The sequence below is a fragment of the Taudactylus pleione genome, unplaced genomic scaffold (genome assembly GCF_031769625.1).
Source record: "Taudactylus pleione unplaced genomic scaffold, aTauple2 ptg000749l, whole genome shotgun sequence".
Classification (NCBI taxonomy): domain Eukaryota; kingdom Metazoa; phylum Chordata; class Amphibia; order Anura; family Myobatrachidae; genus Taudactylus; species Taudactylus pleione.
The window spans coordinates 1,548,753-1,573,469 of NW_028285151.1; the positions used below are offsets into that span (position 1 = coordinate 1,548,753).

The 24,717-nt window shown below is 40.4% G+C and overlaps 1 protein-coding gene across 1 annotated transcript in view; it reads right to left on the bottom strand.

Moving 5' to 3' along the window:
• Nucleotides 1-20,761, bottom strand: part of SVOP (SV2 related protein) — a 38,128-nt gene extending 17,367 nt beyond the window's left edge. Inside the window, exons 1-8 of the mRNA XM_088457257.1 lie at nt 20,554-20,761; nt 12,463-12,623; nt 6,733-6,818; nt 3,935-4,033; nt 3,496-3,567; nt 2,926-3,050; nt 2,406-2,469; nt 364-489 (exon numbers count right to left, since the gene is read on the bottom strand). Coding sequence (XP_088313383.1) covers nt 364-489; nt 2,406-2,469; nt 2,926-3,050; nt 3,496-3,567; nt 3,935-4,033; nt 6,733-6,818; nt 12,463-12,623; nt 20,554-20,588 — 768 coding nt within the window. The 5' untranslated portion in view covers nt 20,589-20,761. The remainder of the gene's footprint in view (nt 1-363; nt 490-2,405; nt 2,470-2,925; nt 3,051-3,495; nt 3,568-3,934; nt 4,034-6,732; nt 6,819-12,462; nt 12,624-20,553) is intronic.
• Nucleotides 20,762-24,717: the final 3,956 nt, after the last annotated feature.

Here is a 24,717-nt window from a genome sequence, read left to right on the forward strand (position 1 = left end):
TGGGCAACATCTCTCACTTCTAAAAACTCTCACTTTAGTAAATATACCCCTTTGACTCCAGTGTGACAGAACGTGGAGAAATAACACACAAGTGACAAGATTAATGCCATGGATTAGACTGCTGATATGCTAGGCACCAGCACTTACATGCATCCTAAGGCACCAGCAACTCTGAGGCAAAGTTGTGAGGAAATATTAATTATTCATTTTACTTTGGAAACATCAGTTATAAATGGCTAACACATTACTCTCTAATGACTTTCAGCATTTTCAATATATGTTGAGGTTTCATGATTGCATAATTAATAATAGGTATAAGCCAACAGTTTTTCCTTAAATAAATTATATTTGTTAAACACTTACAAAGCACAAAATAGCAAAGAGCATGAGTGGCAGGGAAGAGAGTATGAGAAGCCAACGCCATCCCAAAGTGGGCATCACAAAGATAGCCAGGAGGACCTCAAACACGGTGCCCACTGCCCAGAATATCTGCCAATAAGAAAAGATTGTTAGCAGGTTGGATCAACATTGCTCCAGTTGTTGTAAAATGAAAACAAGTACATAGGGACTGAGGGCCTGATTCAGAGCCACTCATAAGCGGCCGCTCGTTCGCTCTGAGCGATGTTCGCACAACTGCGCATGCGTATGGGTCGTAATGCGCATGCACAAAACAGTCATTGCAGTCGGAAATCGTGCGCTCGCAAAACAGCGAGGGGCTGCTAATTTGCTAATTTGATTGACAGAATGTACCGTTTGTGGGTGGTAACAGGGGAAGGTGCTTGAAAACGGGGGAGTGGAGATCCGAACGCAGGCGTGCCTAACGGTAAAAAGGGCGTTTAATGGGAGTGCATAATTAGCAAAGGAGCGTCAACAATCACGTCACTTGGTTGTCTTTTAGCCTGAACTGCTCGCAGTGATAGCGGTAAGAAAAACCTACTACAAGCACTGCGAGCAGTTCAGATGCCTTTCGATGTACCCGATTAATCTAATAAATACCGGAGATGACGTGTGATGCGAACGGCAAAGGGGCGTCTTTACAAAATAGCGAGCGCATTTTTTGTTCGCTCGCTCGGACATAGAGGCGTCAACAAACCGCAAAGAGCGAGCGCTCAATTTAAATAGCCGGCCCCTTTTTTGGAACGACCGTCCGCAAATAGTGTCCGGCTCTGAATCAGGCCCAGAGGACGGTTGTTATCATTTATTAATAGCCAAATAGATTGCATTATCTGAGCTGTACCGAGCAATAGATACAATTTATATACACCTAAACAAAAAAATAATACACTTTATAAACACATACTGTATCTTTACTAATGTTTAGCTACAGTAACTAAAGTGATTTATGTACTTGAATCACAAAGCAAGAAATATTCTAAACAAGGCAAAGAATATATTACTTTGTAGTAGAAAGTGGTTGCTTGTGCGGTAACGTCTTATTTCTAATTCAACCGTTCAACATCTTTAGTTCTATAACTCTGTCCCACCTTTATCTCCTTACTAGAGAGTAATGCTCTGGCATGGGGGAGGTAAGGGAGAGCTGCCCTGCTTTTTAAAATCAGCTTAGTGTCTTGCTTCTAAATACACAGAAAACTGTGAGCTTGGGATAGCATTTGGGGGAGAATATTTTTATTTAAACTATAAAACTATACACCAGTTGACCTATCTGATCAAATATGTTGTGAATGGAATATATACTTTTAAATTATTATATGTTAAAGTTATGGTATATTGAATATTAGATAAAATTGGATATTTGGTGCAGTTTTGATTAACAAGGCAGCTGTGGATAAAGAAAACAGCACTTTGTTAAGCTATTATGATCCTATTTCAGAAAGAGAGATATTTAATGACTGCATGACTAAGGACAGATTTAATGTACACACACACACATATACTTAATGGTGTATTGTGCAGTAACACTGTAAATAGCCAGGCAGTCAGTCAATTGTGTACAATATGCACTTGTTACAACAAGTAATAAAAATATTTACATAATTTGAATAAACATGTAATTTGTTTTGTTATAAATTTTGTTAATGTAAACAGGAATGTAAGCACCGGATGCCCCATAAAACCTGGAAGACTTATTTTCAAAGATTGAAAAACTGTTCCTTGACAGGAAAACCTCAGCAACATCAGAAGATTTATTGAGGTGTACCGTAGGGGTGGACTGGAAAGCAGCAGGACGTACCTGGCTAAGGAGTCTGTCCTGCAATAAGATGTGAGCAGATCGCAAGACATCCTCTTTGGCCAGGTATGTCATGCTGCTGTCACAATGTTGTCATGTGATTGGGGGTTTCCCCTTTAGATCAGAATTATGCAAGTGGTCCTGGTTTACTAGTTCAATATACAAAGGAGGAGAAATGAAAACGTTTATGAGTGCAGCTGAGACAGAACGTTCTTACCTCTATCAGAAGGATGCACTTCGCTCTTGCTTTCATAGGTAGAAACTCTGCGTACAGTGTTACTCTGGTTGGTGAACACACACGAGACAATTAAAATTTTACTATGCAAATTCCTGACCTGCACAGTTACCAACATTTGAAATAAGCTTCAAAGCAAGCTACAAGCTGGTGTATTGTGATGCTGTCCAGTGTGACCTAGTTATCCCTATTAACTTGTCAAGGTTACTGAATTCAGCTGTAATGCACTTCTTACAAATGTTCAAATTACGCCTAGAAAATAAGGGGGGGGTGGGTAATAACTGCGTGTAACATGCATGAAAAGCTGTTATGCTTTTTTTTTTAATTGATGAAATGGCAGATAAATACAACACCATAAATCAAAATACAAAAAAAACAAGGTTGTCGCAGAAATCATTTCAAGAGATCAATGTGAGTCCCAAGGTCCAGAGACCAAAGAGATAACATAAAACATGATATCATGCATCTGTTTGAGAGAAGTCTGGTTATTCAGGTAACTTACGATTGTGGGACACCTCCAATTCCAAACCCAACCAGTCCTCTGAGCACAATTATCCAGCTGTAGACTGGTGCAAATGCACTGAGAATCCCATAGTACAAAGTCCAGAAAACACTGATCTTCAGACCCTAGACAAGAGAGAAGGAACTAGAGGCATCAAAGGGTGAGCGGCAGATGTGGTGGCCTATAAATTATAATATTCTCCTATTCAGTGAACTGATAAAAGTATCAAATCATTGGAGTATCTATAATGGGTGCTCACCCTGCACTGATATTTTATACTTACTTCTGATCAGAATCCTGCGTCGGTCACCACTGCAGTATAGCAGAAATCTCTGGGAAAATGGTGCAGCGGCCATTTTCCTGGTGTTTTGTTCATGCGCAATAGAGAAGTCTCCGGGAATGTGGACTGGGTGCCATGTTCCCGGAGACTTGCATATGGTCAATAGACACTGGCACAAAGCCAGAGGATACTCCACTACTAGAGATGAGGTGTCTGCACGGAGCCTGCACACCACCCCTCTCCTCTCTTAAACCGCCTCTGTATAAAATCCCTTTGTCTCTAACACTTACTGTCTTCCTGCCATACTGGTCTGAGACGTTGCCCCAAAGGGATGAGCTGGACATCATTCCAATAAACACAACCTGTTAAAAAAGCAGAAAGGAATATCAGCAGTCATTGTGCGGTGTCCTGTAATACCTAATTGGATCCACTGGATATTTGTTTCTGTTTGTTTTTAATCTTTCTGCATAATTTATGAAGTGCAATTGAGGTGACCTGCAAAGAACCATTGTCCACAATTTGTGTGGACCATTTAAAAAAAAAAAAAAAAATCATCTTACCATGAAACATATTTTATTACCAAGGGAACTGTGTTAAATAAAAAACACTGTGCTGCTTTAGCTAATAATTTAACTCTGGCAGCTAAGCTTTGTGCTTACACAGGGTAAGGGCAGGTGTTACATCAATGCAACACCAGCAATATGGTCCTGGAACTGGTCAGATGCTTACCGATGTGAGCAAAGCCACCTGCCAGCTGGGTAACCTCCATTCACAGTGGAGCTGTGGTGCCAGGATGCTAAGTATCATCATTTCCATTGCATCTGCCATCTGTAATACATTACATAAATATGTTAAAGGTGACTGTTGGAGGAATAAAAAGAGAAAAAGAGGTGCCTAGAAGCCGTTTTACATAAACAGAACCTCGATATTAAATAAATAATGTCTCATATACGCACTGCAGAGCTCCAGGTCAGAAACATGGATGAGGTGGCATGTCCACCAAAGTGCACGCCACCGGAAGCATAATATTTTAGGTACAATTTTTAGCAAGTGGGTATGGCCAGACCCCTATGTTTGTTCACGCTTTATACTGAAACTGTGGTGCTCTGGATAAAGGGATTACAATAGGGCCACCGTATGTCTTGGCAGCCCTGAACACAAACTGAAATCATAGAATGCAGCTTTGTCTGCAGAAGGGACCCAAGAAGCCACTGCACGAGAGACAAGTTCCCTCTCTGGGACCTGGCATAAATGTGTGCTTACTATGCTAACTGGCTCCATGTGATACCGGGTGTAGTAGGTATTACCGCCGGCCGCATCGCTGGCGGTTCAAATCCCGACAGCGGAAGCCCGGCAGGGGTGAAGATCCCGATCGCTAATTAAGGTAAGTACCGCTAACCTAACTCCCTACCCTAACCCTCCTTTAGGGGTGCCTAACCCTAACCTTCCCCCCAAGTGCCTAACCCTAACCCCCCCTAAGTACCTAACCCCCCCTTCCCCGCAGCCTAAATCTAAGTCTCTGGGGGGGGTGGGGGGGGTGCCTAACCCTAACCTCCCCCGGGGGTGCCTAACCCTCCCTTCCCCTAGCCTAAACATAACCCTCCCGGGGGGGTGCTTAACAATAAGTCCCCCCGGGAGCCCTAGACCTAACCCCCCCCCACTGCTGTCCGGGCCTGGCGTCCGGCTTACCTATGTTCGGTATGCTGGGTGTCGGGCTCCCAGCATAGGTCTAATGACAGGCGTCGGGATTTCGACGCCTGTCATTAGTACCTTGCCAGGATTAGACAGTCGGGAAGCCGGCGGTCGGCATTTAGACCGTCGGCTTCCTGACTACATTCCGTGATACCCTATTACTATAACCTACTCCTCACAAGTCCACCTCTTGTATCGCCCCCCTTCAGTCTATTCTTAACTCTGCTGCATGCCTCATCTTCTTCTTCCCCTGCCAATCATTCTTCATTCAGAATCAATTTCAAATTCATCACACTCCCCTTCAAAGCCCTTCCTACATCTCCAGTCTCATTTCCACGCACACTCCCACTCACTTCATTATATCAATGACCGCTGCCTCTCCATCTCCCTGATTACCTCACCCCCCCCCCCCCCCAATTCCTGGATTCCTCCTGTGCTGCTCCTATCCTCTGGAATGCCCTCCCACACTCTATCAGACACTCACCAAGTTTCCCAGCCTTCAACGGTGCTCTCACAACTCATCTATTCACCCAAACCTACCATCCCTCCTCCTAACTATGCTGCTTTTGCAATACCTTCCTTTATGTATATCTTTCTTTATGTATCCTAATGCAGACCCTCTAAAATGTAAGTATGTTTGTAAAGTCGTGAACTTGTAAATACTGTAGCTGTCCTATGTGATACTGTAAAGGTGCATACACACTAGACGATATGCTCCCTGAGCGATATCGTCTAGTGTGTCCCCGGCAGGCTGTGCTCAATGTCGTTCATGACATTGAGCACAGCCGCTGAACGATATCATTAGCGATATCGTTCAGCGCCGGGCTCTCTCACCCATTCCCTGACATGCAGCAACCTGACGAGGTCGTCAGGTTGGCCTGCATGTCAGCCCGATGAACGAGGATGACGAACGACCCGCGGGAACGCGCGTCGTCGTCATCGTTCATCTTTTTTGTGTTAAAAATGGACGATAAAGTGGACGACTGAACGATAACGATATCGTTATCGTTCAGTCGTCCACTTTAATCGCCCAGTGTGTACGCACCTTAAGTAATTTTCTTTTTTATGTATGTTCCATAGTGCTTTGGCTGGGCAACTAGATCGGTCTGTGAGAAATCTAACTTGCACTAAATCAATCAAAGCTTAATGATAGTTATTTGCTATGGTTACCTCATATGTTAACATCAAACTTGTGCTTTACTGCATAGGTTATCTGTCTACAGTATGTATTCACAGCATAGAAAAGCAGTGACCAGGTATAGAAAAGATGTTGAAGGGATGGGGGAGTCTGACTGGTAACATAAGAGAAACACATACGTTTCGGTGACAATAACTATGTCGACAATTAATATGTTGAAAGCAGGTTGCCGACCTTAAACATGATGGTAAAGCATAATGTTTAAAGTTATAATGCCGACAATATAAAATAAAATTAAAAAGTGTTGTCATAATGTCGCCGGGATTCCGCTTTCTATATATTCACTGTTGACATAGTGATTGTCAACAAGATGACTGCATACCAACATAACAAAGCCTAGAAACAATTCCATGGAATGGTATCTCAGAAAGGGTGATGACGGTTTACGGTTAAAGAAGTGAAAAGGTCATAGAACAAACATAAAGCTATAAAGAGGGCTCATAACTAAAATCCTCCGCACTCCAACTTTCCGGCACTATTTAAATAAGGACAATGAAATCATTATTATAATAGGTAGAGTAGATCAGTGTTTCATGAGCTGCTCGGGGTAAGTGAGGACAGGATTTGGTAAACACAGGGACCAATTGGTTGTTTTCTGCTGTTACATTCTACATATCTGTGTAATAGAGTTACTTGCCCAGGCCAGTCCAGTAAGGACCGAGAGCTTCCACTGGAATTTCCCAAAGCCAATAGCTTCCACAGCATCTTCCACCATAAACGTATCTGTAAGAAACAAAAATCAAGCTGAATCCAGTTTTGCACATTGTTCAGCACATCTAGTGGGAACTGCTGAAATAATTAATCATATCCCTATTTTGAATATCATTCAATTGACCACAACTCTATCTACAATAACACTTGCTACACAAAGCATCTTCCCAAGTCCAGTGCCTACAAGGTTACAATCCAAAGGATCTCTAGTGTTGATATGTTACAGGATGTATGTAATAGGGAGGTGGAATGAATCCATATCCTGATACATTGTGCAGCACTTGCCAATACAGTACCACACAGCAACATGTTCAAATGCTGCAAATCAGGCTGTTTATTTAGTGCAACATTTCAGACGGATGACCCAGTATTTACAGTATTCTCAAGGTTGACGTGCCATACCACAGGGGAGATGTATCAGGCCTTCCATATACAAAAAGTAGAGGTTACCCATAGCAACCAGTTTATACCTGTCATTTATAGCAATTGATGGCTAGAAGCTGATTCATTGCTATGGCCAACTTCTCCACTTTACCTCTATCCAAAGTTTGATACATAGAAACATAGAATTTGATGGCAGAAAAGAAGCATTTGGCCTATCTAGTCTGTCCATTTTTTTTAACCTTTTTGGTAACCTTAACCCTATATGATTCTATAGGCCGGTACACACTACACGTTGTCTAGCGTGTACTGACCTCACTAGCAACGGGACCTCCAGTAGGATATTAGTATATAGTCTTATAAATGATCTTTTTGTCCATATGAACGTTCATTAAGAATCTTCCAGACCGAAGCCTCTACAGTCAAATGAATCCCTTCTTTTTTTGACCACCACAGAGTATTCCTTATTTCTAGAAGCTCCGTCAAGTCACATAGAAGAGAAAAAGAACTGCTCCATATAGTGTAGTATTATAAAAATGTAGATAAATTTATTAAACCAAATTCCAAATAAAAATTCTGTCACCAAAAAACATATATGTGTGACCCCGTACCGTGCAGTTAGGGTGCAGTTTCCTGGACACCCAAAATTATATGAATCACCAACATGTTTCGACTCTTAAAGTAGTGAGTCTTCCTCAGGGTGTGTGTGAGTGGTGAGCCTCACAGACTTATATCCCCCCAGATGATTTCTCATTGGTGCAGGGATTATCAAACAATAATTATAGAACCATACAAAAAAAAAATCACAATTTCCACCTATATACTTATACACAAACCTCTTTCCTATATGCCATAATTTTTAAACAATATAATGCTTTTCCGTTTTTATAAAATACATAAAATAATATTAAAAAATGGACCCTGTAGTACTTCCTGGTTCCGGTGTGGTTAGTTTACATCCGGTCCCTTACTACTAAATGCTCTCCAGAGCATTATATCCAGAAGAATTCTGTTCCTATCGGTAATCCCTGCACCAATGAGAAATCATCTGGGGGGATATAAGTCTGTGAGGCTCACCACTCACACACACCCTGAGGAAGACTCACTACTTTAAGAGTCGAAACATGTTGGTGATTCATATAATTTTGGGTGTCCAGGAAACTGCACCCTAACTGCACGGTACGGGGTCACACATATATGTTTTTTGGTGACAGAATTTTTATTTGGAATTTGGTTTAATAAATTTGTCTACATTTTTATAATACTACACTATATGGAGCAGTTCTTTTTCTCTTCTATGTGACTTGACGGAGCTTCTAGAAATAAGGAAGACTCTGTGGTGGTCAAAAAAAGAAGGGATTCATTTGACTGTAGAGGCTTCGGTCTGAAAGATTCTTAATGAACGTTCATATAGATAAAAAGATCATTTATTAGAATATATACTAATATCCTACTGGAGGGCGCAGGAACGTACTTTATTTCTGTCTGTATATGTTTGGTGGAGTGTGAGAGACCACTTCAGTACTATACTGCTGCCTTTCTGTTGAAGCGCAAGTGATCATATATATTTTATTGTAGCAACGGGACCTGTTAGGGTGCCGGCACTGGCAAGTGCATACACACTTGCCGATGCTGGCAGCGACAACGGCGCCATGCTGCCGCCCTCGCTAAAGTGCGGGAGCCCACATCGTCAGCAACATAGCAGGTACACATTGGCCGATGTGCCCAATATGTCGCTCTGATCCGCTGGCATATCGCTTAGTGCGTAACCGGCATTAGTTCTTTGTAAGGATCTTCCCCTGAACCATTTTGGTCTGGCCTTTATTTCTGTACTGTCATCTCCATCTCATTTTGTATTGTTTGTTACTGCATTATTTTTGGACCAATACAGAGTGGAAGTAAAAAATTACTTTCTATCCAGCACACGTTTGTAGATCCATTCCACTAATTACAGTAATTACAGTAGTGGATGGCTGAACAAGGAGAAAAACAATTAGTGATTTACATTTCACCTACTACACATTCCTAGCTTCTCTGTACTATACTAGAAAGTATAAATAATAGCACTGTGAGCCAGAGGGATACAGATAAGGGGAGGTATAGAAGTGATAGGTAGTGTCGAAGCTGGATTATTGGCTGAGACAAGATCAGATTAAAATTGAATCGCAGCGACGCCATCTTGCGACTGGCTGTAAGACACCATCTTGGAAATGAAATCGCAAGACGCCATTTTGGGAATGGCCGCCCAAGCGCCATTTTGGATAAACTCACACTTAAGTACATGTGGCGATATTACTATTAGCATCATGCGACTGCAGCTTTCACCATTTCTAATACACACATTAATACGCACAATTGCGCTGTTAACTAGTCGCATATTAGCGAATGCATAAGATCCTGTATGAAAAACGCTGAATATTAGCTTCATGCACACACATCTGCCCTAAGTTAACTAGCATCATTATAGCAAACCTCGCATATTCACACATTACATATTCACATACAAGGTTCCATAAGCTTTAAGGTATAAGATTCAAGTATGCTCATTTATTATAATTACTGTGAAATAAAGATTATTTGGTAACTAAGGTTTTATACGTGATAAGTAAGCCATGTTTGGTATTGTACTGATGCGTACTCTTTCAACAGTATTCCGGTAACATTGATGTAGAGATCGCAACAGGCATTCTCAACTTATGGACCGCAGAGACTTCAAGCAACAAAATGTACATTATATGACCAACTGTTAGGATTTGCATGAGGCGGGAAACCAGAGACCACCAGTTGTTAGAGGCTGGACTGTGTCTATTTGAACCAACCTGTTAGATGCCTTGTAACATATGCCCTCTCCTTTTGGACCAATTGTGTTAGCAACAAACTTCTCTATTGTGTTGTCTATCTCTGGGGGGGTATAAATATGTGTGCTCTGACCCTGGGTTTCTGGTCTTCGTGCTGAATGCCGATTGACGGGGGTTTCTTGCTGATGCCTTCATCTGGTCCAGAGCGCTGCGTATGTATAACTGTACTTGGGCCTGTATAATTCCTTTGCGCTAAATTGTATTTAGATCATAGCGTGTAACTGACTGTACTTTTACTGGAATAATACTTTGTGCTTTGGAACCACAAGTTCTAGGTCTTGAGTCTTTATTTATTGTATGACTGCGTACGCAAAATAGCATCATCCTTAGAGGTTTATAGGCAAGATATCAGAAGGTATAGGCAGGAGTGTATAGAGGTTCTAAAGAAGTATCGTTAGTAGATAAAATAGTGTGTTGCAAATAAGGAAGGGACACAAGACAGTAATCACATTTAGAACAGATCTTATCTAGTGTCACAAAGAGACATTCCTAGCAGACAATCAGACACAGTGAAAACACAGCACAAGTGTGTCTGATATAGAGTGTTGTGTATTAAAGATGACACTATTGGTTAAATAACTTTTTGGGGTCAGAATTGACTGTATTTATATTGATTATGCTAATGATGACTACACAGTAACCATTACTTATCATGCCTCACTTTATTTCCCCATCATCTGTGTTTTGGGATTGCAGTCCCCTCTAAATTGGGTGAGTTAAGATAGTTTTGGATAAGGTACAAGTCTATTCCTTTTCATTTAGTTCTTTTTTTGTATGGCAATCTATAGTTGCATTTCAAACACCCACTGCAACTCTATAATATATAAGTCAAAGTAGTGACTAAAGAACTTTTGTACTCTTAGATTATGTTGGTAGGTCCTCATCATATCCAAATTCAGAAAGCTTCTTTGAGATACGGTTGGCATAGTAGTCAGCATGATTGTATCACAGCCCTAAGGGCACTGGTTAAATTCCTGATCGAGGCACTATCAGTGTGGAGTCTGTATGTTCTTCCCGTGTTTGTGTGGGTTTCCTCTCATACTCCAAATACACCCTAGTAAGGGATGATAGGATGACCCCTAACACCTGCGTCAACCTATCGCCTTGAGGCTCCTTCAGCCACTGACTTGTTGCCACCACTGCTCTATTACAGGGGTCCTTAATTACTCCCACAACCTCAGAACTGGTGGCTGCATCGACTCCAGTTCATCCCTCCCACCTTTCCATCTACTCTTTTGAGGTCTACTCCATATAGAACATCTTGTCTGCCCCCTCCTGCACACACCCAAATCATTTATTTACTTCTACTACATATATTTCCTCTACTCAGTCCTTTTTCACATTGCAGTCACCTGCAGTACTCTGGGTATCAATTCCTCCACAACTTTGCCACCTGGCTCTGGCTCCTCATTTCCTCAGACCTTCCACCCCACCCCATCATGGTTGACTTTAATACCCCTATGGACAATACCACTGATGCAACCTGCCAGATGTGCCATGGCTGAATACAATATTTTTTAAACATTTATCTATACGACATTTCGTTTGATTGTAAAAACACAATGTCATTTATTGTAAATTAGTCATTTAAAGCAAATATATGTTATTATATGTTGCTTGTATTTTAGGGCAAACTCCGCTACTTCATTGTGCTCCCTTTTTTCTTAGGCTGGGTACACACGTAAAGATTTTCTGTCCAACCATCCAACTAGTTGATTGGTTGGAATGAAAATCTGGTAACATATGGGAGTAAATGATGATCAGCAATTTGCTCCTAAATGCCAGAAAACAGATGAAAATGGTCGTCAGACAAGTTTGGTAAATGTTTGATCTAAACAATTTGTTCAAACAACAGTTTTTGTAAATTTTCCGGCATTTGGGAACAAATCGCTGATCATCATTTGCTTTCATACCTTACCAGATTTTCATTCCAACCAATCAACTAGTTGGATGGTTGGACAGAAAATCTTTACATGTGTACCCACCTTATGTCTCACCTTTCAGGTTATTATGCTGCATACACACGGTACAACCTGCACAACCAAAGATATTGCTGATCGATTTCCCTCCAACTTTCTGTAGTGCAGGGCAAACGATTCTGGGTGTACACACTGATAGATATCTATGATAGATATGTATGATTGATATTTCATGAAGTCATGTCTTTACAGACAAATCTTGACAAAATAATCCAAGTTGGCCTGCATGTACAGTTGACCATAGATATCGTTATCATTCATGCGGGAACATGCATCGTTGGTCGATCATTCACTGCATAAAATGAATGATATGAACAATTTATCGTTGATCGATATTGTTCAGGAAAATCGTCCCGTGTGTATGCAGCATAAGGCTGACTAGGGTATGAATTTTACTTTATGACATTTTCTTTGATCTAGCCAAGGAGTTTTTCCTACCATCAGTAGGGTTTGCAAATTCTTTTGGCACTGTGGTTCCATCTTCCAACTCCACTGCTTCCAAATCTGTGTGTACAGGTCCAATTTGAATCTCATGTTCCCCAGAGATGTTATCCTCTTCTGATCTGGAACTTTCCCCAGTTCGACGGAACTTGACAACACTGAGAAATTAGATCTTTGCTTTAGTAATTGGATCTTAGATACTCTGCTAGAAATTTGTATTATATTCATATTTTATATCTAATGTATATTGTTGCTTTAACTCCTTTATCAAAGGTTAACTATTCCTCTTGTTGCAAGTGTCCAATCACCCATTTACATTATAAACTCTTCAGGACGAGGGTCTCATATCCAGAAAAACTGGGGAACTGGACATAAGATCCCCACACTATGTGGTTAGTCAGAAGTCAGATGTTTACTATTAAATATTGAGTATCAGTAGTACCACTTTAAATACTTTATGAAAGCAATAAAAATAAACATAAACCATAGACATTATGTAAAAGCATGCAATGGTTGTTATATAAACCAAAGCCATTGAGACAGTACAGACCTACAAAACTATAATCACCAATAATATTATTATTTAAACATTTGACACAAATTCCCCCAGCACTGTGCAATGGACCAGCAAAAGAGACTTGCATCTTACATAATAATAAAATACAGAGGACTAAGTTACAAACATTTGCAGACATATGATAAGCCACCCGCCATGTCAAGGAGTCTCTGCTTTGGTGGTCCTACACTACATAATAATAGCCCCACTGTGGGTCATATATTCATGTATTTTTAAATTGAGAGTCAACTTACCTGTAGGAACTCATCCAAATACACAGTATGATGAGAGAAAGCAGAAATGAAGAGATACAATGACGTCTTGCTTTTTACTTTAAATTTTCTAATTATTATTCTGGTTTAAGTCACCCTGCTCAGAAGTGTGTTTATGAGTACAACGATGGTATTAACCTATTGAGTATGACACACAGAGAATTGTGTTATATGATAGCTCAATGCTTATTTATTGCTGAATGTATTCTGAACTGTGCCTGACAATATATGAATATTATTTATTTAGGTAGTATTTTTGCGCAGACATATGTGTTGGTAAGCTCAACAGTAGCAATAACGTGTACAACATAATTTAAGATGCACATAAGTACACAATAAGAATTTATGTTTTGAGAGATATTTTAATGCCTTGCGTTACTGAATGTAGGTTTATTTTGTCTCTGAGCTGTGCCTGATAATATATGGGTACACATTGAGATGGTACAATAAGCCATCCAAAAATGTATGTTGATGTGATCCTGTTTTTTGATGTATAATCTTGCAATAGAGCAAATAGAAGATGAGTTTTTGCCTATAATTGGTGACTAAGTTATTCTGTTGATAACCTTGTAGCAATAATTCACTAGATACTTTGTGGTGTGATTAATTAACATTATTGATAATCTGTACCATATAACTCTGTTTGTTGCTGTGGATTTATCCTTAAATGTTATACTTTTTTAATTAAAATGATTTCCATTCAATATATTTGCCCATACAAATCCTGTTAGCAAGAGTCAACTTTGAACTCTCCCAGAGCAGAACTGATACCATATGAATTACATTCTATACTTATTAAAATAAAATAAAGTGCAATTATTTCTAAGTATATAATTAATAAAAATTGTTATTTTAATTAACTTCATGCATCATACACATTACACTGACATTAAGAGTGCCCCAGAAAGAAGTCTTCTTGTCTTGCCTATGCAAGAAATTCTATATTTATTAGACTAGTTTCTGACTCCGGGGAGCACCACCAACATCTTTAATACATAGGGAGAAGCTGTTGTCCCATAACAAATATTTACGGTTGGTTAAAGAATACATATACTTTTCCTGTGCAGAATTTCTTCCCAGATACCCTTTTCCTTTTCTTTGTTGATAACCTGGAGGAACTCCAGTATCCTCCAATATGGTAATACAAGGATAAGAATGCCCCCGCCACCTCTTTGCTGTCTTGATCCCCCCCCCTGCTTCTTTGTCCTCTTCCCATCACTCTGTATCGTTACAACCCCTCTCTCCCCCTTTGCTCAGTGCCACCGTCCCCCCATAATCATCTCATTCCCAGAAAGCAATATAGATTGTAAGCTCCACTGAGATAGGGGCTGTTGTGAATGAATGATGAGTAAACATTCTCTGAAAAGCGCTATGGAGTATGTAGCCACTATATAAAGAACTGTTAATAATTAGTAATAAATAATGTGCATCTCTTCACTACAGTTGTGAAAATCATATTGTTATAAACATTTAAAATGTGCCATCTGCTCACATAATACCTCCCCCCCTTTATTCCTGTCTTGCAAAAATAATGAAAGTGTAAAGCAATATCTATGTATATTACTAAAAGATAAGGTTTTGCATTGTTCTATGGACATTTCCATATCAGTCACTTTTATATGTCACTTGTGCAGACATTTTTAGGAGACGCTCGCTACTGTGACTGTGACAATAACAATTGGTTAATGGGGAAAAAAAATCTGTGAATGCTAATTACAACAAGGTATACAATGTAGCCAAATATGTGGGCGTTGTGTGCTGTAAATAAATGTCTATACACTGTATCATATTCTACTCAGAATGGAGGAGTACTTACTGAAGCCAACGACAACAAGCTATGGAGGGAGCCAAGCTCTGCCAGTATGCTCAATTTGGACAAATGAGCTGAAAACATTGGAAAGAGGAGTGTAATTTACAGTAGGGACAAGCAGCATGCCAAAGCCATATCAGTGCAAGAGCTTCTGGAATATTGCAACGTGAGAAAGATCATTCATTTCAAGGGATTTCTAGTTCTGCTATTTGGCACTGTTTATTGTACAATTTGTGGGATACAATAAGGTGGTAAAACCATGCTCTCTGCTATAAAGGCAGCTTATTTTATAAATAACCCCAGTTTGCACAGTATAAGTTGTGAAATGTGTTATATTAGGGCTAGCAGAATATTGTTCTTGCAGAGATAGGTCAGAAATGTGCTATTGTAATCAAATGTTATATTTGTATTTGCCACATAAGTATATTTATATAGTGTATTGTGATAGGGTCAGCATAATTCCACATGAAGTAAATGTGAAATATCCAGATCTCCCAGGTTTGGCAGAGCAAAAGCATTAGGATTGTGTAAATGTCCAGTTCAGGTGTTGCCTCAATCAGTGCCTGGAAAGGTAGCTGATTTCAGACACCTGTGAGAAGCTGGTTTAAGAACTGCAGAGACACTGGAGAAACTGAGCCTGACAGTGAAATAGTCGCCCAGGTTATAGACCTGGAGGTGACTAGTGTTAGGGTTCCTGGACCTGCGAGTCCACTGAAGAAATATTCCTGTATTGGAAGACTTTGTATAACATCTGTGGAACTGCCATATCCTGTGTACCCGCCTGTGTTGAGCAGTAAAAGATACTGATGGATTTTACCCGGTCAATGTGGTTCTTGTCACAATATAATATATGTATATATATATATATATATATATATATATATATAAAGAAAAGAGCAATCACTGTGTGTTTGTGTTTACAATTACAAGTGTTTGTGTATATGTAGATGGACCCTTATTGGTTAAATTTTATATGTTAACTATATTGTTCAAATATAAATATGTACCCTGACAAATGATTTCTGCTATGGTGATACTATACTAGAGCACAATTCATTTTTTTCTTATCTAAAAAACTAATAAAGGCAACTCTATGCTGACCAACTTTTTTAATACATAGCCCTCCAAAGCTACCCTAAATAGGGTATCCTCATTGCTGTAGTAGTGTTTTCTCAGAGTGATGCCTATTTGCAGTGGCGTAACTAGGGTATTTGGGGCCCAGGGCAAGATGAAAAACGGAGCATGTGCACGCGCTGAAAAGTGGGCATGGTCACGTGACACAATGGGCGTGGCCACTGGATAATTGACACCCCCCCTGCTTCTCATCAGTCTGGAAATATTCCTTTCCATTCCATTCATTGCCCCCAGTAGTAGTGCCCCTCTTGCAATGCCCACTGTATTAGTGCCCCTTATGCAATCTCCCCAGTAACAGTGCCCCATGTAGTAGTGCCCCTTATACAGTGCCCCCAGTAGTGCCCCCTCATACAGTGACCCCAGTAGAGGCCCTTATACAGTGCCTCCAGTAGTGTACCCTTATACAGTGCCCCCAGTAATGCCCCTAATGCAGTGCCCCCAGTAGTGCACCCTTATACAGTGCCCCCAGTAGTGCCCCCTTATACAGTGACCCCAGTAGAGGCCCTTATACAGTGCCTCCAGTAGTGCACCCTTATACAGTGCCCCCAGTAATGCCCCTAATGCAGTGCCCCCAGTAGTGCACCCTTATACAGTGCCCCCAGTAGTGCCCCCTTATACAGTGACCCCAGTAGAGGCCCTTATACAGTGCCTCCAGTAATGCACCCTTATACAGTGCCCCCAGTAATGCCCCTAATGCAGTGCCCCCAGTAGTGCACCCTTATACAGTGCCCCCAGTAGTGGCCACCCTTATGCAGTCCCCCCAGTGGTGCCCCTTATACAGTCCCCCCAGTTGTGGTCCCCCTTATGCAGGCCCCCCAGAAGTGCCCCTTATGCAGTGTCTCCAGTAGTGGTCACTCTTATGCAGCCCCCAGTAGTGCCCCTTATACAGTGCCCCCAGTAGTGCACCCTTATACAGTGACCCCAGTAGTGCCCTTTATACAGTGCCTCCAGTAGTGCCCTTTATACAGTGCCCCCTTATTCACCAGCAGCGGTGTGTCTGTTACTGTGTAGTGTGGACCATACTCACTGCGGTCTGCACTACACTGACTTTACCAGACTTGGACCATGGGCGGCGGCGCAACGCCGGTACGACGGCGCCCAGGGCACGAGCCCTGGCGACCGTCTCTGGTTATGTCCTGCCTATTTGTGTGTGTATATATATATATATATATATATATATATATATATCTATCTCAATCAATCTATATCCATATCTATTTATATAGCTACTGTGCCATTGTTCACACAGTACTTTACAAGGAAAATATAATATAATACAATAAGGACAATAAGTGTAATACAATAAGTGAAATAAAAATCAGACAATAGGGAGGTATTGCATACAGGTATGATGTACAGTGAGAATATCTAAAGACATTAAAATAAATTAAGTTGCAGGGGTAAGAAATATGAGAAATATACTTGGTACCATTTAAAATATGGAGAGTGGTTGGTATGAGCTATAAGGCCTTTTTGTTGTGCACAAGTTTCCATAAAAGTGTCCTAAAGAATATTGAGGACTAAATTTATATACCATTGTATCTTCCCAATTGCACAAATTATTGGTTTATTATCTAGACAAATCTTAATATTAAACAAGTTTAAATTAATTTAATACAGTTTTTGTCTGTTGTCTCTGGAAGAATTTCTACTATTGTTTCAATAAAATACTTTTTAATATTTTCTAACTTCGTGTAAAACCTTCATAGTCCCAAGTTATGTTTTACAGGTTTTATAACATAATAACAAGAAAAACAATGGCAAAATAAGGAATAACATATTCACGGCCTCATCTGTGACAAGACAGGTACAGTTTGTAGTATGATAACGTTTGGGTGGTGAGTTATGCATTAAGAGCATGAGAAAAAGGTGAAGACTTCAAAGTTTGCATTGGGTGAATGAAAAAAACTAAGTAATTGGGAAAAAGATAGGCAGCAGAAGGACGCAGAAAGACTCTGACACAGAGGGATATACAGTCAGGTGCATAAATATTGGGACATTGACAGAATTTTCATATTTTGGCCTCTATTCACCACCACAATGGCTTTGAAATGAAACAAACAAGATGTGCTTTAACTGCAGACTTTCAGATTTAATTTGAGGGTAATTACATCCAAATCAGGTGAACGGTGTAGGAATTACAACAGTTTCTATATGTGCCTCCCACTTTTTAAGGGGCCAAAAGTAATGGGACTATCAATACAAAAGCTATTTCATGGACAGGTGTGGGCTATTCCCTCGTTATTTCATTATCAATTAAGCAGGTAAAAGGTCTGGAGTTGATTCTAGGTGTGACATTTGCATTTGGAATCAGTTGCTGTCGACTCTCAATATGAGATCCAAAGACCTGTCACTATCAGTGAAGCAAGCCATCATTAGGCTGAAAAATTAAAACAAACCCATCAGAGAGATAGCAAAAACATTAGGTGTGGCCAAATCAACCGTTTGGAACATTCTTAAAAAGAAAGAACGCACCGGAGAGCTCAGCAACACCAAAAGATCCAGAAGACCACAGAAAACAACTGTGGTGGATGACAGAAGAATTATTTCCCTGGTGAAGAAAAACCCCTTCACAACAGTTGGCCAAATCAAGAACACTCTCCAGGAGGTAGGTGTATATGTGTTAAAGTCAACAATCAAGAGAAGACTTCACAAGAGTGAATATAGAGGGTTCACCACAAGATCTAAACCATTGGTGAGCCTCAAAAACAGCAAGACCAGATTAGAGTTGCCAACATCTAAAAAAGCCATCACAGTTCTGGAACAACATCCTATGGACAGATGAGACAAAGATCAACTTGTACCAGAGTGATGGGAAGAGAAGAGTATGGAGAAGGAAAAAAACTGCTCATGATCCAAAACATACCACCTCATCAAAAAAAAGTGGGAGGCACATATAGAAACCGTTGTAATTCCTACACTGTTCACCTGATTTGGGTGTAATTACCCTCAAATTAAATCTGAAAGTCTGCAGTTAAAGCACATCTTGTTTGTTTCATTTCAAAGCCATTGTGGTGGTGAATAGAGGCTAAAATATGAAAATTCTGTCAATGTCCCAATATTTATGTACCTGACTGTATTTACTAAAGTGAGAGTTTTTAGAAGTGGCGTTTTTGCCCATAGCAACCAATCAGATTCTAGCTATTATCTTCTGGAAATGGCTAGATAAATGATAAGTAGAATCTGATTGGTTTCTATGACCAACATCTCCACTTCTAAAAACTCCCACTTTAGTAAATATACCCCAGAGTGTGATACAGTGCTTGCAGTTTTGCTTGCAGTACTATTGAAGTATACATATTCAACATACAAATGCTAAGTGATATTTGGACTACAGTCCTGTTACTTATGGTTGAAAAAGAGGATAACTGTTTTGCTTGCTTAATACTTCGATTTCGAGGATACATTAGGCTTCTGGGGGCAGCATTCTGTGTTTAGTGTTTTATGGAGAAAGTACACTCTAACATAAGACGCAACAGAGAGAACAGTTGTAATACAGAGATATGGAGACAGAAAAAAAAGTAATATTTTCATAACTTGTACCATTAAATGAGTTGAATGTTAAAAATGGCATTTAAGTAGAGACTTAACACTTGTTCACATTTTTGGAAAGATGTTGCATGCATCCATCATGCTGTTTGCAAAGCTACTATATATGCTTACCACAGCATGTCTTTTAGTGATACTTATCCTGTGAGCACATCTATTATCTCATTGCAGTAACTTGTCCATAGACAAGACACATACAGCTGCCAACATGCAAACATAATACAGCAATATCCCTATAAACATTTCAATATAAACATTTAAACAATATAAACAATGTAAACATTTCAATATAAATTCGGATACAAACTATAGGGCAATGATAATGACAGAAATCTTTCTAATCACTGATATGTAGGAAAAAGAGGTGTTTTGTGATCTCCAATGTAGGGGATTTGCACTGTAACCCATCATATGCATTAACATGTTTCTGTAATATGCACACATTGCTTGCAGGCACCAGGCTGGCACAGGAACAGTTAAATGATATGATCTGCTTTCTGTTAGCAGAATGCTCTGAATTGCTAATTACAAGAAACGGTGTTTGTTAAAAACAACAAGATGTGGAGACCACATCTTTAGCATGCTAAATGCTATATTTAATTAATGAGGTCTGTGTTTAGCTTTGCTAATCCACCTGACATGACACCTTCAAAAATGCACCTCTGCTAAGAATATATAGCTGGGATGGGGCCAGTCTCCGGCTCTGAAAGCAGCGAAAATATTTCCCGATTTCTGAAATAAAAAAAGATGATGAATGTGCTACTCACGGGAGATGTCTTAGCTGGAATAAATCATCCTCCATCTCTGTGCGCTGTGTGTTGTCCCCAGTGCTCTCATGGCCTCTCACATTGTGCTGGGTGCAGGAGGTCTGCCTGCTGGACAGCTCCGTAGGCTCTCAGCACACAGGCAGCAGTGATGGCTCACACTATACAGGAATGATTCCCTGCTGCAAGCTATGCCAGCCACAGAGGCCCACCTTCCTGCCCATCTGCAAGACTTGTCTCCATTGGCTCTGTCTCCTATACCCAGATTGGTTACTGCACAGCAATTTCCTATTGGCGTTTCACTCTTCCCATCCTATTGCATTTGATCAATGTTAAAACGGGGTTGGCAATAACTGATTGATAAAACTCAGCAGCAAGCTTGTTACCATTTTTAAAGCAACAGCCCAACTAAAATCAATCTGTAACAATTACAAATAAATACAGTTGTTTTATAGCAGAATATTTTCACATCTATGTGATTTCTGACTCAGATCATTGATCTAGATTTTTTTTTTTAGAGAGAGAGGGAATCGGTAATAAACTGCATCCCATTATTCCAGAGGTTCTCAAACTCGGTCCTCAGGACCCCCACACAGGTCATGTTTTGCAGGTAACCTAGCAGGTGCACAGGTGTATTCATTACTGACACATTTAAAAGATCCACAGGTGGAGCTAATTATTTCACCTGTGAGGAGACCTGGAAAACATGCACTGTTGGGGTCCTGAGGACTGAGTTTGAGAACCTGTGCATTATTCTAACCACTTAATGTTTTGGACCTCAGTGACCACTTTTATTATCACATACTTTCAATGTGTTGGGCACACCCTGAATTTATTTTTACTCTATACAATTTTAGAAGCTGTTTTCAGATGTTTTCAATCAACATTATGGTTTGAAACCCGGATACTTCTACAGGATGACCCGATATTACTATCTTGACTGAGCCACTGAACATGGGGGATTTCTGATTTATGTATTTCACTTATTCTTCTGCTATATGGATATAACATAATATTGTTTATTATTTGAATATTATAATTGTCTTAGCAGGTTTTGTCCACAAGATTTTTGTATTTGATCTTTACTATCATTAAGATGTCAGTAAAGGAACAAGTATACATTGTCTATATCAGTGTTTCCCAAACTGTGTGCCTGGCACCCTGGGGTGCCTTGGGACACTTGCAGGGGTGTCTCAGGTTGGTGGTCCAGCACCAAATCAAATTATTTATGGTCAGTGTAATGTAAATATGTGGACAAACAGAAGCGCAAACCTGTCTACCACCACATAACTAACTTAGGGATGACAGGTAAGCACAATTTACTCCACTTTACTATTTTACTAGATTGTTTCCTGAATTTCACAATAACAAACTTAAACTTAGGGCTGGCGTGAAAACATTGCTACTACTCTAGGGTACCGTAATTCAAAAAAGTTTGGGAACAACTGGTCTATATGCTTGTGAACCAATTATTCAAATAAAGATGTTATTAAACCAATGATTCAAATAAAGATATTATTTAAAAAAAAGTTGTTTTTTAGGACAAATTCTTTTGAAATCATATTGGAATATATAAAGCATTGGACTGGCCAGCTGAGGTACTGGAATATATGAAGGATTGGACTGGCCAGCTGAGGTACTGGAATATATGAAGGATCGGACTGGCCAGCTGACGTACTGGAATATATGAAGGATCGGACTGGCCAGCTGAGGTTCTGGAATATATGAAGGATCGGGCTGGCCAGCTGAGGTACTGGAATATTTGAAGGATCGGACTGGCCAGCTGAGGTACTGGAATATATGAAGGATTGGACTGGCCAGCTGAGGTACTGAAATATATGAAGGATCGGGCTGGCCATCTGAGGTACTGGAATATATGAAGGATCAGACTGGCCAGCTGAGGTACTGGAATATATGAAGGATAGGACTGGCCAGCTGACGTACTGGAATATATGAAGGATTGGACTGGCCAGCTGAGGTACTGGAATATATGAAGGATTGGACTGGCCAGCTGACGTACTGGAATATATGAAGGATCGGGCTGGCCAGCTGAGGTACTGTGAGGTACTGGAATATATGAAGGATCGGACTGGCCAGCTGAGGTACTGCAATATAAGAAGGATCGGGGTGGCCAGCTGAGGTACTGGAATATATGAAGGATCAGGCTGGCCTGCTGAGGTACTGGAATATATGAAGGATCAGACTGGCCAGCTGAGGTACTGGAATATATGAAGGATCGGACTGGCCAGCTGACGTACTGGAATATATGGATCGGACTGGCCAGCTGAGGTACTGGGATATATGAAGGATCAAATCTAGTGTAATATTTTTAATGAGGGAGTCATGTGGGTGGTAAATAGAGTCTAATTTTCAACCAGGGGTGTCAGATGTGGGATCTGATTTTTAATGGGTGAGAAGTGTCAAAGCTTTGGGCTTGGGTGATGATAATGAATTAGTTATTTTAATCATATAAGGTGATAGCTCTTAAATTGATGCTATATATGTAGTACATTGTTTTTAGTAGTAAATAAAATTTAAGTACATTGTTTTTAGTTGTAAAAAAAATTTGCTTTTCTTAAGTCAATAATAATATTTTACATATACAAAGAGACTTTACTAAATATAGTAAGTAGTATTCTTGCTGTACTGATTTACTAGAACGGTCCCTGTATTGTATATCAGTCACTATAATCTTTATAGTAAAATGGTCCCTGTATTGTGTATCGTTCACTAGAATGGCCCACGTATTGCAAATTAGAATGCCTGTGCGTAAGCCAGTAAAATGTATATGTACTGTACAGCCTCGTTTAATATAACATGTATTCATATATTTCATTGGCTATTTAAACCACACCCACATTAGGTAAACTGTACCTGCAGTTTATTTGTTATGAACATTTTTCCATAGCAATATGCTGATAAAACAGCTAGGACCCCTTGCTTGCATTTTCATAAAAAAGGGTCAATGTTATAGCAGCAAGAAATACAAAATAAAAAAATCATTATAAATATTATTATATAGCACCCATGCAGCATTAATAAATGTTAGTAGGGGTAACAGTCTCCAACAAAATGGCTCCTCTAGGGACGCTTCATTCCCTAACCAAAAAGGCCGCTGATCAGGGGTGTATTTATAATGGGTGCAGGGTGTGCGATGCACTCAGGCCCCTGGGTCCAGGGGGTGGCCCACACCGCACACCCTGCACCCATACTTTTTAATTTCATACTTACCTCCCTGATGTCCCACGTAGTAGCGCTACTGAAAACGCCTGGAAAATGGCCACTGCAGCCATTTTCCCAGCATTTTGCAGGAAAATGGCTGCCATGCCATTTTACTGGTGAAATGTGCATGCACAGTAAACTCTGGGCACACTCTAGTGCCCGGAGTCTACTGCTGCTGTCAGTTCGCTGACGGCAGCCATGGAGAGAAGAGGGGGTCCCAGACGGGGAGTGAACACAGGCCCCCTCCTCTCTTAATACGCCTCTGCATATTCCTCCTCTGGTCATCCTCCTCTTAGCTCTTGAAACCCGAGACATTACACCGTTGCACCGTTTCTCTGAGAGAGGAGGGTCACTGATTGGTGAGCTCACTGCACCCCTGCTCCACTATAGGTTCCTCTCCATTGCTGAACCAAAACTTGTAACCATAAGTACAGCTGTAAATTCACATCTACAAATAAACCACAGAGTCTGGTTAAGCTACTTGATGGTCATTGCCTACAACATGTAACCACAAGACTATACACACATTTCCAACAATAAAGAGATAATTATACAGAATGTTGGGGGTAGACTCAAATTTAAACTGGTGGATTTTCAGGTTGAAATCCTTCTTCTTATCTTCCAGTGAGTGTTTGCTTGTCCTTCGTAGGTCATACACCATGGCAAGATTGAGCACAGCAACAAGACACAAGGTAGTTATACTGCATCAGCAAGGTCTCTCCTAGGCAAAGATTTCAAAGCAGACTGGGGTTTCAAGCAGTGGCGGAACTCCTGGAGACAATGGAGTCAGTTGCCGCCAGGCTCCAGCCCTGAAGGGGGCATCTGGTTCCATTGTCTCCAGGGTCCCGGACGTTCCACCGCACCTACACCTATAGTACAGCCGGCTTCGTTCACTTCTACTGTAAAAAGAAAGCCAGAGGAGCTGCTGAGCTGAGCGCCAATCAG